Source organism: Festucalex cinctus, chromosome 12, assembly GCF_051991245.1.
Source record: "Festucalex cinctus isolate MCC-2025b chromosome 12, RoL_Fcin_1.0, whole genome shotgun sequence".
Lineage (NCBI taxonomy): Eukaryota > Metazoa > Chordata > Actinopteri > Syngnathiformes > Syngnathidae > Festucalex > Festucalex cinctus.
This window is the reverse complement of record NC_135422.1, coordinates 11965400-11980346: the sequence shown is the minus strand read 5'-3', so window position 1 is coordinate 11980346 and position 14947 is coordinate 11965400. Positions and strand designations below refer to the sequence as shown.

Sequence of the window (14947 nt, the reverse complement as noted above, 5' to 3'; positions counted from 1 at the left end):
CTGTAGGTGGTGGTAATGAATTACAAACTGGTTGTCAGCTGCTGCCAGACAAACACAAATTACATCTCAAAAAGTTTATTTGGTGATATAGTGAAACGTTGCTTTTAAAAATCTGTACTCACACCTTCATCGGAATGTAAAGATTCTTTCCTTGGACCACATGGAAATCAAAGAACATAACAGTGAATAAACAGCTAGCTTAGTGGCTAACGTGTCATACTAAATTTAAGTAGAAGCAACCAGGAAGCTGCCTTTTATAAACTGTTCAAAAATGGCGGTCGCAAATTTAATCAGACATAAATGGTAGTTGCTGTTGACAAATTGTAGCAGCAATGCGGATTACAAACTGGTTGTCAACTGCCAAACAATTGGATCAGCCATGTCTGTTTTATATTTTCAACAGTAAGTTTAGAAAATAATTTAAATTCTACACATTTTTATGCATCTTCAACTAAATTATGTGACTAGGAATTGTATAAATCAGCTAGCTTTGTGGTTATGTTTATGTTGGCGCAAAAATGTAGCCTATGTGCAGTTAGAGTATGACCACAGGAAGTATGTTTATTTTTTGTTATATAAGCTTATTTCAAATGTATTAGTGACAAGCCATACTTTGCAGTGACTACAGTGACTTTAATAATGACATTTAGTTTAAAAACAAAAAAAGAAAAGATTTATATTCAGTTAGTAAATCCTCAACCAAATTCCATGACTTATTCAGTTGTAGATACAGACCAAGGAACTTTTGTGTAAACTAGCTTGCTTAGTGGCCAAATTGTAACACTGTATGTAAGAAATCCCAAACAAGGATGAAAAACTAATAAGTATAGAAATTCCCACGAAAATTGAAACATATTTTCCATTTGTAAATCAGCTAGCTTAGCGGTTATAGTGCAAATGAACGGAGCAGGAAACACGCAAGTGGCGCTTTTGCTTTGAATCAAAATTCTAATTAATTCATATTCTTATCATGAAGATGACAAGTTGTGTTTGCTACTGTTCTAATATGATGCTATAAATTGGTGGTCACCTGCCATATAAATAAAGAAAAACATGTCTCTGTGATTGTCACCAAAATGACCTAAAATCTCAGGCAAATTTATTGTAAAGGTTTTCATGCCCACGGCTCTTAAGATGACATCACTTTTTTTTCCCCCTCCCGTTTCCCTGCCTTCTCTTCTGCCTCCTTCCCCGGCCCACGAGGAAGCCGGCTACTCCGAATGTTACAGGAAAGGCTTTATCAGTGCCACATGACGGCAGGCTCGGGTTGGAATTTCCTCCGCCGTTTCAGACTGACCGATGGCGTCACTCGCCAAAAAATCGCAAGCCGATACCGTAGGGATTTTGCAAGAAGAAAAGAAAAAGAGCTTGACGACTTCAATTAAAATGTTAGCCTGATGCTCCTCGAGGGCCCCCGACAGAGGAGGGCCCCTTGAGCGGAGCCCAAGGCAAACAAACGAGCCTGCATCGAGGCTTCCCGCAAACCTCAACCCACTTTTCAGTTCCCGCCATGCCATTTTCCCCCTTCCCTTAGACAAGGAAGAATACTGTACACCCCCCCCCCCCTTTTTTTTTTTCTTTACTCTAAATTGAGGAGCACACCTTGCCTACGCTCGAGTGAGCTGTCCTGAAGGCGGACAGTCGCTCATAGTGTGAAATTTTAGCGGGAGGAAATGGAGGCTATGAGACGAGCGGCTGCCGGGCTCCTCTGGGTGCCGAGTCCTGTTGTGCAGCGAGCGAGGGTCCTTTTATCTGTTAAAGGGGGTGCAGACGACTACACATGGCCCTTGAACGCCCCCTCCGCCTGCATTCAAGGCTCTCTCAGCGTCAGCTGTTCACCGGATGGCGCTGGGCGAGAAAAAAAAAAAAAAAAAAAAGAGCTCGGAGGGTTAACTCACGAGAGGGGCTCGACAATGAAGGCCAGCGCAGGCGTTTTGGGCCCTCCAAAGTGAGCCCGGGGGGAAAGTGGGGAAAGTGCTCGGTGCCTCAGTTCACTTTCTGGGCCATTGATCGACAAACGCTCGGTTGCACTTCACTAAAGTCTGGGAGTTCATACAGCTACTTCCAAGTCATTTTCAAGCACTTTTCAAGCTTGTTCAGCTTCAACTTCTCGCTTGGTTTTCATTGGTTTGAAACCAGGGCCTGCAATGATTAATTAGCCAATATTAGCTCTTATAATGGCCAAAAAAGGCTTCTTTTTTTTTTTTGCTGATTTTTTCCCCCACAATAACAGATTGCAACATAACACAAAGATAATGATACTCAAATCAAACCCACCCCACCACCCCAAATCTGCTGATTTTTGCTGATTTTCTGTTAAATTAAACAAATACTAAAGCACAAACATTGTGAAACAGTCAAATGTTCTGCATATAATAGATTAATTGATATTTTTATTGTTGTAAGGCACCAAAAATAAATAATTTTATTCATTATTTACTTTTTTAAATTAACCATACGAATAATGGGTTTTGGAATTTTATTCTGCCAAATATTGGAATTGGAATTGGCCGCAAAAAAAAAAAAAAGAAACGCAAAAAAAAATTCCATTTGAAACAATTTTGCTTCGTATCAAGTGAAACCATGACAAAATTTGAAGATTTTTGTTTATTTTGTTTTTATTTTATTCATTTATTTTCTTAGTTTTTATGTGTTTCTTTTTATACATTCAGTGTTTATTATATATATATTATATATTATTATATATTATTTATTATGGATTTTTTTTTTTAACAGGGAGATACCAAACTTGTAAAGTCTTAAGCTGAAATGTTTCAGAACCTGAATACAAAGAAACACATATAGCATTTTCTATTAAGAAGTTGTTTTCAGTTTTTTGATCAACACATTGAAAAACTAGGAAATAATGTTAGCATACGATAAGGCACTAGCTATCGAGACAGACAGACAGACAGCACTTGTTGACTGTAATTAGGGAAATCCAATTATCAATTGTTTTTAAAAATGTTTTAACAAGATTGGTGACTTTTTCTCATCTACTGTTTCCATGTCAATATTGTGCCATCATCTGCATGGATACTGCGTATTCCATTTCGCTTCAGTCGCTACATGACTCAATCATTCTACATCCTCGATTGATTATTATGCCTTACTCTCAACTCTCAACTCAACTTTATTTATAAAGCACTTTAAAACAAGCATTGCTGTATACAAGGTGCTTAACTATGCATCAATTAAAAGACAAAAAAACAAACAAACACTTGATCTACACATACTGTTGTGTTCCATTGATGAGCATGTTGCTGTTTTTGACTGAATATTCAAGCCGCCGTGGGAACACTGCGTAAAAGCAGGACGCTTCCCAAAATAATCCGGTTGCATCTTCATCACGTGAGGGATGAAGGGCAGCTTGCATGTAATTAAGCAGCGGCAGGCTCAGCGGGGGGTGGGGGGGGGGGGGGGGGGATGTTAGAAAATGACCGGCTTCCACTCCGGAAAACTAAATGTCGGCCGCACTGGAGTGAGGCCTGGCTCTCCGCGGCCTTAATGTAACCAATCGATGAGACTTAATTCACCTATCATTGCGGGAGTAATGTGTCATTTTTAATGGCGCCGCCACTGAATTAAATTCTAAGACAGGCTGCAGTTAATGGTGTTAAAGAGAAATTATTTTATTTATTTATGCTGGGCCCTGTAGATGTGAGGTTGTCCAACATTTTGGATCCTCTTACAGGGGACAATTCTGTCCAATAACTCCCTCATAATCATAACTATCAAATGCCACAGCAGTGTGTTATCAGAATCAATCACTCATCATGGAAATGTAGCAGAATAATGAAACACTGAGGTGACAAGTCAGGTTAATAATTACAGAGTAAATATTTACACTTGAGTTTTGTACTTTTCATAAAATGATGTGTCAGTAATGTTGTCAAGCTAAACAAGTGCACAGTCAAACCTTTCAGGAATTGGAAAGATATTCGTTAAGCATCACACTCAATCAATTGGTGGAGCCCAGAGTTCAAAGCAAACATGGTGAGGCAGCATGTAGCTGTTATGCCACAAGCTGCCAACACACATGAAGTCACCCCCAAGTGTAAATGCTTTTATATTCACTATTACACTCAATCAATTGGTGGAGCCCAGAGTTCAAAGCAAACCTGGTGAGGCAGCATGTAGCTGAGATGCCGCTGCCAACACAAGTGAAGTCGGCCACAAGTGTAAATTATTTTATATTTGATAAGCATTACACTCAATCAATTAGTGGAGCCCAGAGTTTAAAGCAAACATGATGAGGCAGCATGTAGCTGCGATGCCGCAAGCTGCCAACACAAGTGAAGTCGGCCACAAGTGTAAATGTTTTTATTTTTGCTAAGCATGACACTCAATCAATTAGTGGAGCCTCGAATTCAAAGCAAACATGGTGAGGTAGCATGTAGCTGTTATGCCGCAAGCTGCCAAAACAATTGAAGTCAGCCCCAAGTGTAAATGCTTTTATATCCGATAAGCATTACACTCAATCAATTAGTGGAGGCCAGAATTCAAAGCAAACATGGTGAGGCAGCATGTAGCTGTTATGCCGCAAGCTGCCAACAGAAGTGAAATGTGAATGCTTTTCAATTCAGGTTATAAATTGTTATTTTTTTCCAAACATAAGATTAAAAATCACTTTAATAACCAATTTCCCTGTATGTTCTTACAGTTATGTTTGAAAACTACTTTTATTTTACTTTTATTGCAAATCAATTTTTAGACCCCCAAATCTACAGCTTGGGGACCCCAGTTTGAGAACCATTCCTCTAAAGTGTTGTTTACCTCCCAAAGACCGCAACGCAGCACAAGCCAACGAGCATAACCGCAAAAAACATTTTTTTTTCCAACAATTCACCTGTAATCCACAAGCCTTTCTGTGAAACACATCACAGCACACGTTGTGACTTTGTGCACTCGACAAAAGCCCTCTTCTCCATTCCCTCATAAATTATTTACGGCGCCCCCTCTCCGAGCGGAGGGCGCAGCGGCGGCATCATCATCAGACGGCGCGCAAACACAAACATACACAAGCATTTTGTCGCGGGCCCTGTGGGTGTGATAAAGTTCAAACAAGTTGTGCGTGTCAGCCAAATAGTCAATCTACACAACAAGCGAGCGAGCGCGCGCCAGGCAGACGCTACGCACAACAACAGCAAAAAAGGGCATATACGGGGAACGCTGCGAATATTCCCTGAAGAAAGGCTGTAATTAAGAGAAGCGTACTCGGCGCTAATTGTCTTCAAAAGCGCAGGAGGAAGATGGAGGGAAATGGCGGCGTGCAAACACACGACACACTTGGAAGATGCAAAAGGAGCAAAGTCTCAGGGGGGTTGCCTTTTGCTGTCGTAATACAAGTTGTAATTACACTGGTGCCTTGACTTAGGGCTTTAATTTGTAGTGACCAAACTTGTAACTCAAAACATTTGTATCTCAAATTATCTTTCCACACTCAACTGCGTTCCTTGGCCATTATAATACGGGACATACATAATGCAAAAAGAAGCGTTTCACAACTAAGTAACTCGGTAAAACGTAGCAAATCATTATGAGCAATAAAATAAATTACAAAACATGTAAATATTAGGGTGCCAAAAAATCAATTCATAAAAGAATCGAGATTCTCATTTATTAATCGAATCGAATCGATATTTAATATCCAAAAATCGATTTTATTTAAATTAGAAATGAAGAAGGGGAAAAGGCAGTTGTAGCACACATGCTGTTTTTGTGGAAAAAGCCACTTGCAATCCAAAATGAATAAATGTTAAAAAAAATAAATTAATTAAAAAAAAAAAAAAGCAGACTGGAGTACATCATGAAAATGTTGTGCATATCTGTAAATTGAAGCAGAAATCATTTGTCAATTAAATAATTTTGAATCGAAAATCGTTGAATCGAGAATCGAAAATCGATTCTGAATCGAATTGTAGACCCAAAAATCGAATCGAATCGTGAGACAGTCAAAGATTCCCAGCCCTACTAAATGTGTATTAATTGTACCAAGAAGATGCTAATACAATGTAAATACACGACATACAGCAAATACAGTATCACATATTAAGACATGAATTGACTTAATACAATTTACTATGGGAAAATTGCTTTGAAACATGAACTCGGAAGTCAACCAATATCAGATTGTGTTCCACTTTAAAGGTTCAACTGTAATAATAATAACAGGAACAAAAAGCAAGTGAACAAATCCCTTGTCTCGCATTTCCAAACACCTGCGATGCCTGCATCCCTTCAAATTTCGGCTAAAATTGATTTAGCGCCGTCACTGAATGAATTTCCCTCCAATTCCCATGAAAGCTTCCAGGGAAACATGGAGGGATGGTGCGCACCGAGCGGTTATATAGGATCCGGCGCTGATCGCGGACAGAACCGCTGACACGCGAGAAACAAGCACACGCACACACAAAGGGTCATAAATCATAACGCCGGCTGATATTTCGAGACGCGTCTTGCCACACGGTGTAAACACGTAAAGGAGGACGGGAGGTCATAATTACACGTGGCTCAAAAAAGTGTAGGTGCGCACCTATTGAACAGCTGAGTGCTATAACACTAACACCCTCAATTATGAAGAATAATAAATGGGCTCCTTAACTGAGCAGCTCATAATTCATCATGGCTTGAAAACTTTCTCTGAGGGCAACTTCACACTACACTGCAAGAATGGCATTTGAAAAAAAAAATAATGCTTTGAAAAGAGGAGGTTAAAATTATTTTTATTTATCTATTTATTTATTTATTTTTTTGGGGTGTCCAGCGATTACATTTCTTAATCGTAATTAATTGCATAAATTCAAAAGTTAACTCAATTGATTGCAACTTTTACATCTGTTCTAAATGTACAATAAAATGTGCAATATTTTTTTCCCGAGGTTTTCATACTTCTTGTTAACGTAAAAGTGGAAAAAATGTTAGGCCTATAGAAATGTGGCTGTATCTTTTAGTTATTGATTTCAGAATAATTTCATAGTAATTTCATAATAATTCATAAAATTGAGTTAAAGTAAAAAGTTGCTCTGTACTATAAAAAGATAGGTGTGATATTGATTTGTGTTGAGGTCATTTTTTTGCCACTAGATGGCATAATTGCATTTGTAAGACATTGCATTGTATATGCATTATATATTAGAGGTTTCAGTCGTTTGAAATTTAAAAAAAAAAAGCAAAAAAAAAAAAGAAATTTTTAATCGTAATTAATCGCATGACTTCAATAATTAACTGACAATTAGCGCACATTAATCGCAAATGTTATATCTCAATTTATATCTACATTTACAATAAAATATACATTTTTTTCCCCCTAATTTAAATATGGTTTTATTTTTTAGTCATATATATATATATATATATATATATATATATATATATATATATATATATATATATATATATATATATATATATATATATATATATATATATATATATATATAATACCAACAGCTCTCAATGTAAGGCAACCCCCAATAATATTTTATAAACATATTTGGAGAGTGCAGATGTACCTAATACTACGTCGCACGCCCGCACACCACAAATTATAACCTACCAAAATTACCCCTAAATAAATCAAGGCCTCTCTCCAAACACCTTCAATAAAAAGTTATTATAATGATGACGACGCTCGAGGGGATTCGCCGGGGGAGTTTTATCGAGGTGCGCCTAATAAAGTGGTGCACATAAAAGCAGACAAGTGATGTGAAGAGACGTCTATCATTACCTGCAGACTTTCTCTTTTAAAAAAAATAAAACCGGCGTGCATACTGAACGTGTGTCACACGCGTTGTACAGTATATGACCTTGTGGCGGCTGCATAGCAATGCACTTCTCGAGAGGTGCTGCGAGAGGGTGCACGGTGTGCAACAAGTGAGTAAAGCTTCTCTCCCGCTACCCGCTCCCTCTCTCGCTTGCAGCCATGATGATTAGATATGGCTCCCAACAGGCCCTGGGAGCGCTAATCAAATAGGAAATGTAAGGCTAGACGGAACTGCATAGCAACACGAGGTTGGATCAAGTGGTGCGCCGTTTTGTTTACTTGACAATGTTGATTTGGGACCCTGAAATACTTGGAAACTGGACTGAAAGTGGATATTTTTTTTGAACACCAAATCATGACCAGTTCTGTCTAAATGCAAAAATAAACTGGACGGAGTTTACGCACCATTATGTTCTTCAAGAACGATATTTTATACAGAGCAGGGTTGTAATGTTTTTGACTTTTAATTAGTGCATTTTTATTTTATTTTTACTTTTTTATTGTTATCTTGTTTTAAGAGGTTTTTTTTTATTATTTGTTTTAGTTTAGGGATTTTTAGTTTTAGTATTAGTTTTAGTTTTTTTAATATACATATTTATGAGTAATTGTGGAGTGTATGATGAAAAAAGTCAAAGTATTGTGAAATAAAATAAAGTTGACTACAATTTCTAAACAACTGCTTGACCTTGTTTTTTCTGTACAGTTGAACAGTAACAAAAATAATAGATTTAAAATCAACCCAGAAAGCTCATTAATTGCACTTAGTTTTAGTTTTATTAAGGGAAAATTAAATTTCAGTTATCTTTTTTTTAAGTACTCATTATTTTGTTTTGTTTTATTTATTTATTTTTTATTTTAGTTTTACGTATTTTGTTACTGTTCATTAACTATTATTACATTGGTACTCAGTTCGACATCCTGCTTAATGTCGTAATTAAGCAGTGTGTGGGCTCCCTCTAGTGGCAGGCGAAAGAATCACCCAATACAATGTTCAAACTGTGCATACTCGTAATCGTAGTGGCTTAAAGTGTGATTGTTTGTTTTTTTAAATCCACAACAGCATATTTGTTAAGCACAGTTCAGTTGCATTTAACTTTTATGTTCAATACATTTTCATTTAATCATCTAGAGCTGTTTTCAAGCATTTTTTTGAGTACAAATTCTATTTAACTTTTGAGTCCAATGCATATTAACTGAATCAAGTATTTTTTTAAATCATTTCCCCAGATTAAAATAATATTGAGAATACCCTTTAAGAATACAACTTCTGCCTCATTTTTGACGAACATTTACGAGCAAGTTGCCATTATGCTGTTACTTTATTTTTTATGGTAATTATTTATATGTTTATTATTTATTTATTTTATATGGTAGACCTGCAATTGGTGTAAAAAGAGTACCACTTCAATAAAAGCCTTTAAAAAAAAAAATAAAAGCGTAATCATTATACCACATTATGACGTCATTGGCTACTGCGTTTTGTACCCGAAACAGGCAGACCCTACATGTACTATTGCAACACTTGTCTTGTCACTTAACCAGTTCCCTGCCTGTTGCAGAAAATCCAATGTAAACATCCCCCCCCCCCCCTTTATTTCCCCCTCCTCTTTTTCCAGCCATGCAGCGTCAAGATAAGCAAACGCGTAACCTATCTACCCTCCCTGAGGAAGGATCTCCAAAACAAAGCCGGGAGAACCCCGCGAGGTCCTCAAAAGTAAGACGCCACTACGAGCCTGTTTAGTTGCGTTCAATTAAAAGCAGCGCAAAATGTCATTAAGAGAAGACAACGCCTCCATTTTACCCGGAATGGGGTTCGTCTAAATTGGAGGGGTTAGGTCCTGGGTGGGCTCCTGCACCGGCGCGGAGACAGTCCCCAAATCACCAGTGTCAGTGAACGCCTCTCATCCTCTTTCTCGCTCCAGCGTAATCCAATCACGACCAAGACAATGCTGCACTCAAAGTGTAAACAAAAAAGTGCGCCTACTTGCGATGCTGTCAGGTATGAGGAAAGGGGGAGGAAAGGGGTGACATGAAAACACACGCACCCTCCTCATCATCGCCACTAAATCCAACTTTCACCACATGAGACGCTGGCGTCCAGGGAGGCCGATTAAAAATGCAAAGCGGAGAAAAGTGGACGCGAGAGATCCGGATCGGAGCTAATTAGCATATCCTGGTAAACTGGAGATGACAATTAATTGGGAAATGACTCATTCATTTGATATAATAGGTTAGGATTTGACCCACATCAACTTTTTTTTAGTCAAAGTAACCGCCGTAAAAAGTTGACCAGCGTCACAAAGGAGGAATAAATCACTCAAAGTTTAAATACATGCACGAGTAAAATGGCTGCAAGATACACGACGTACTGCTCGTGCTTGTCTGAGTATATATATATATATATATATATATATATATATATATATATGCAGTCGACATTGTCTCACTATTTGGCAAGTTTGTGCTCGGGCCACACAATTCATTCATTTGATGTGTTTGTGTCATTTCTAACTATTGTGTCAAACATAATTAAAGAGGCGTGGTATCATGACATTTTCAAATTAATAAATCAATAATGCCAATTGTGGGTATTCACTATTTGGCAAGTTGATGAGAGAGCATGCAGCGCAATTTTATCCACTTGATGCCATTTAAAATTCATTATTGTAAGAAATATAATTAAAAGGGCGTGCTGTATAATGACAATTGCAATTAATAAATCATTTCAGCTAAAAATAGGTCCGACATTTGGCAAGTTCATGCTAGGGCCTCACTTAATGCTAAAACTTATTGTAGGAAATATTTTCATTGAAAAGATTTACATTATAAGTCATAAATCAGTCAAGTTAAATTTGGGTTCACTATTTGGCAAACGTAAAAATCGCTTAACAATTAGAGGGGCCAAAATATGAGCAATATTGAACATTCTAAATGCAACACTACGATGTGTGTGCGTGTGCGCGCGTTCAGCAATAATAAGAAAAATGCTAATAATAATAATAATAATAATAATAATAATAATAATAATAATAATAATAATAATAATATCGTCAAAAATGCGCGATTTTAATATAAAGCTTACGTGCTTACGACACTATAATTGAATATAATTGAATTCAGCATTAAGGAGCCTCTAGTCATAAAAAAAAGGGGGGGGGTGAAGGAGAATTGCACACTGCAGTGTTAAAAAAAAAGGTAGTAATCAATAGGAAACAATTAAACACATTAACATCAGCAGCATGTGGGAGGAGGAGGGGGGGGGGGTCTCTGTGAGAGAAGCATCATATGCAATGTGAACTTGACATTGATGCTTAAAGCCTCACGTTGCAATAGGCAAGCACACACACGTTTGCACACGCACAAAAACACGCACACACACACAACCTCCGTGCACCTCTGCGGAGACAATCCAGCTTTGCAACACTCCCACAACCTCCTCGCGTAGAAAGCCCCCTTCTCTCTTTTTCTTTTTTCTTTTTTTTTTTTTTAATAGTGGCCTAAAGCTAAAGCTTAGCGGCTAACACGTAATTGTCTCTCCATGGTGCGCGCGCACACACGCAGACACACACAAAAACACACACGCATGAGCGCGCCCAATCAAAAAGACTTAAAACAATAACTAAGGCTATTGTAGCGGCGTTTAGCTTTTGACCCCCACCGGCACATCCCGGCTGAAGGAACGAGCGCGCACACCGTTTAAGACTCAATATGTAGGCCAAACACTTCAAAGAAATTCACAGGCAACAAGCCGTGCTGCGTTCAAGGCCGGCAAGACGCGTAGGAGGCGAGAGGGTGGTGCGTTCACGTCCAAGATCGACCAGGTTAAAGGGAGATTTCGCGAGCCGTGTTGCGAAAAATATGAGAGAAATGGTGCGTTCAAAACTGTCGTACAAGCCGTGTTGAGGGTGCGTTCAAAACTCACAGGTAAGAAAATAGTGTGTAAACAATTACACAAAATAATAAAATAAAGAGTGTTGCGTTCACTTACATGATCGGCGAGGTTCGTCGACGAGCCTGACAGCTCTTCGTGGTCCGATTTGGAATTTCCATCCCGCTCGTCGATCACTAAATCTATTGGCATTTTTCCTTTCAAACAGCTGATGTACCGATGGCAGAAATTGTCACAAAGCTCGTGCACCTGAAATAAAATCAAAATAACCACAATTACGTTTTGTTTTTGATGTAAATGCAGTGTAACTCCAATTATGTGAGCCAAACTGTTGCCGGCGCTTTATTGAATTCCCCCGAGACGTGCAGCAACAAGTTGAAGTGGAACAAGCAGCGCACAAATAAAAACCAAATAAAGATAAAATCATCATCTAAAATCCAAATAAAGTGCAGGGGCGTATTAAGTGGCGGCGAGCTGAAAGCAGATACGTGCATGCGGATCAATAACGTGCGCCAAAGAGGCTTAATTGAGCACCAATTGTTACTTGAGCTGCTTAAATAGCTGGCCTGCATTAAATATGACTCGACCAAGAAGGCGGCCTTAAAAAAAAAAAAAAGTCAAAAATATATAGAGAGAGATAGAGAGATTTTTTTTTTTTTTTTTTTTTTTTTTTTTTTTTTTTTTTACCTTTTCTAATTCCAAGAGGTGAAACCGTAATACTTGTATGGCTTGTATCATCTGAAAAACATGCAAATAACATCCATCAGTAAAATGTACTCATCATAATATGACAATTATTGCAAGCAATTGATTTTAAACTTTAAAACGATTTACCATAAATATTATTATATTCAAAATGTAAAATTAGTTGGACACTTCAAATCGAACTCACCAAATTGTCCAATTCTGGATTTGATGAAAATAAAGGTTTTTCTGCTCGGACCTAAAAGTAAATAATTAAAAAAAAAAAAAAAGTTGTTTAAACATGCGTCTGAGTTGAAATCCGAATTTCTGTGCCATGCGCGGTTGTCGGCTGCATGTGGACCTGCTTGGCGAACACCGCGATGTCCTCGTTGAAGGAGTCCGACGAGCACACGTCTCCCCCGGCCACCCCGGGTTCCCTCGGCGTGCACGTCGCCAGCTCGCACTTCTCGAAGACCAGAGCGAGCAGCGGGAACAGGGGATGCCTGAGCGGAGGGCGAGCAAAACACGGCCTGAGCACGGCGCAGCGTGTCGGGGTATATTTCAAACTCAGGCATCCAAAAATAAAAAAAATAATAAAATATTTGAAAAAAAACAACAAAACAAAACATAAAATTTAATAAACAAAATTAACTCCCACATAACAACAACAAAAAAACCACAAGACAATTTTAAAAGCCTGCATCATGGTAATATTTCACTTTTATTATGATAAGCTGCTTTTAACCACATTTTTAACCTCTCATTGATCCGCATGGCGGAGACTGACGTTTTCTTAAGTGCACCGTGACAAGCGTGAGAAGTGCAACACAAAAAGTGAAACGCGCGCACACACACATTGGGCACATAGAATTAAGGGAATGACTCTTATACTTTTAATTTTTTAGTATATATTTGTCAAGAAGCGAGGATGTTTGTAAACTAAGTTGACGGTTGAAAATACAATTCGAAATTCGGATAAATAGCACTTTTCTTTGTCAAATTAAAAATGTTCATTTAGTTCAATAAGATCAACTTATTTTTTAGCTCTTTGTGTTTGAATCATGCAAAAATAATAATTAAAAAAAACTATAAAAGTGTGCACCAGCTGCTTTATTTACAAAATCAGCACATGCATGCACGTCAACGTTGCCTTATGTGTGCACATTTTTTTAAACAATTATAAAAACAAAACAAAAATGTTTGTGGGACATTTTGTATTGTATTCCACAAAAAATAAAATAAAACAAAAACTATTTAAATAGGGCTTTTTCATGGAGTTTGTTGGTCATGAACTCCATTTTAAGAGTCTTTATTCAGACTCTTGAAAAAAAAAAAAAAAAAAAATTCTGAGAAAAATGACGATTCTAGCAGCTTACCCATAAATCTGGTCCTTATCCCTCTTTAGGACGTCGTTGACGGCCGAGCCCATGCTGGTGGGCATGACGTTGGGGTGGGGAGCGTGAGCTCCGTAGTGCTGGCTGGCGTGCAGCGGCGGTCCGTGGTTGAGGTGGTGGACCTGCGGGAGCGGCCGGGGTGCGTGCGGGTCCCCGTACATGGACGCCGATACGCCGTCCATGCCCCCGTAGTGGGCCAGCTCGTCGTACTGCGGGAGCGGACGCATGGGGGGAGAAGTTATCGCCGGGCGATGGGACTTTTCGGCGCTTTTTCCGGCGAAGTTCGGTGCTTGTTATGACCGAGATGGTGGAGAAGTGCAATGGGAGCGGATACTTACCCTTTGCGCCATCAGGCTCCGATAAACTCCTTAATATGCCGTGCTGATTTAGTTTTTGTGCAATATTTAAAATCCCTGGGAGAAAAAAAAAATCCCGGCTCTCTCTTGCCTCCTCCTTTTTTTTTTTCGACTAACTTTTTGTTTTGTTTGGGCGAATTCTCCTATTCGCCAAAGCGGTTGCGTCGCAGTCGTCGCATCGGGTTGTCCTCCAAGGGAAAATAATTTTGGAAAAAGTGTCAAAAAAAAAAAAAAAAAAAAAAAAAAGGTGGAAGGTTTACAATTGGCCCGTCAACGAGCGGCGCGTAAAGTCAACTGTCGCGTCTATCATGGCTTTTTGCCACTCCGGCTGTCAATCAAAGCCAGAGGTTGTCAAGGTAATGAATGAATGACGCTCGGCGATGATGTTCAAGTTTTCTCTCTCTCTCTCTCTCACTCTCTCTCTCTCTTGTTTTTTTTTCGGGTGCCGTGCGCGTTAGTCCGGTGTCCTCCCCCCGTAAGTCCTCTCCGCTCTGTCTCCTTTAAATGTCTGCTTCGCCCCACTGTGGACTTTTTTTTTCGAACAAGCGGACGGCGAGGGAGGAGGGTTAAACAAAATGGGGGGGAAAAGAGTAAAACAACAACAAGAAAGAAACGTGTCTCCAGGTCCTTCGCTCGCTCGGTTGGTGCTGTGCGGCTTTGGTAGCTTGGCTCGGCTGGCTGCTGAGTGAATGAGTGTCAGCGAGTGTTGTCAGCTTGGCGGCCGGCTCGCGTCCTCCGAACACACTGACTGAAGTGAGCGCGCCGAGCGGTGGGCGAGCGCAATGACGGATCCCGGAAGTGGCGTGCTGGCCCCAGCCAGTGGTGGGGCGCCAAGGCAAGGCGAACTGCTCTCCCACGC

At 39.2% G+C, this 14947-nt stretch overlaps 1 protein-coding gene across 7 annotated transcripts in view; it reads right to left on the bottom strand.

Moving 5' to 3' along the window:
* Nucleotides 1-14126, bottom strand: part of LOC144031768 (homeobox protein Meis2) — a 117573-nt gene extending 103447 nt beyond the window's left edge. For all 7 annotated transcript variants that reach the window (XM_077539190.1, XM_077539191.1, XM_077539185.1 and 4 more), the window contains exons 1-6: nucleotides 14071-14126; nucleotides 13715-13941; nucleotides 12700-12841; nucleotides 12547-12597; nucleotides 12342-12392; nucleotides 11754-11903 (exon numbers count right to left, since the gene is read on the bottom strand). In XM_077539190.1, the coding sequence (XP_077395316.1) occupies nucleotides 11754-11903; nucleotides 12342-12392; nucleotides 12547-12597; nucleotides 12700-12841; nucleotides 13715-13941; nucleotides 14071-14082 (633 nt within the window). In that variant the 5' untranslated portion in view covers nucleotides 14083-14126. The remainder of the gene's footprint in view (nucleotides 1-11753; nucleotides 11904-12341; nucleotides 12393-12546; nucleotides 12598-12699; nucleotides 12842-13714; nucleotides 13942-14070) is intronic.
* Nucleotides 14127-14947: the final 821 nt, after the last annotated feature.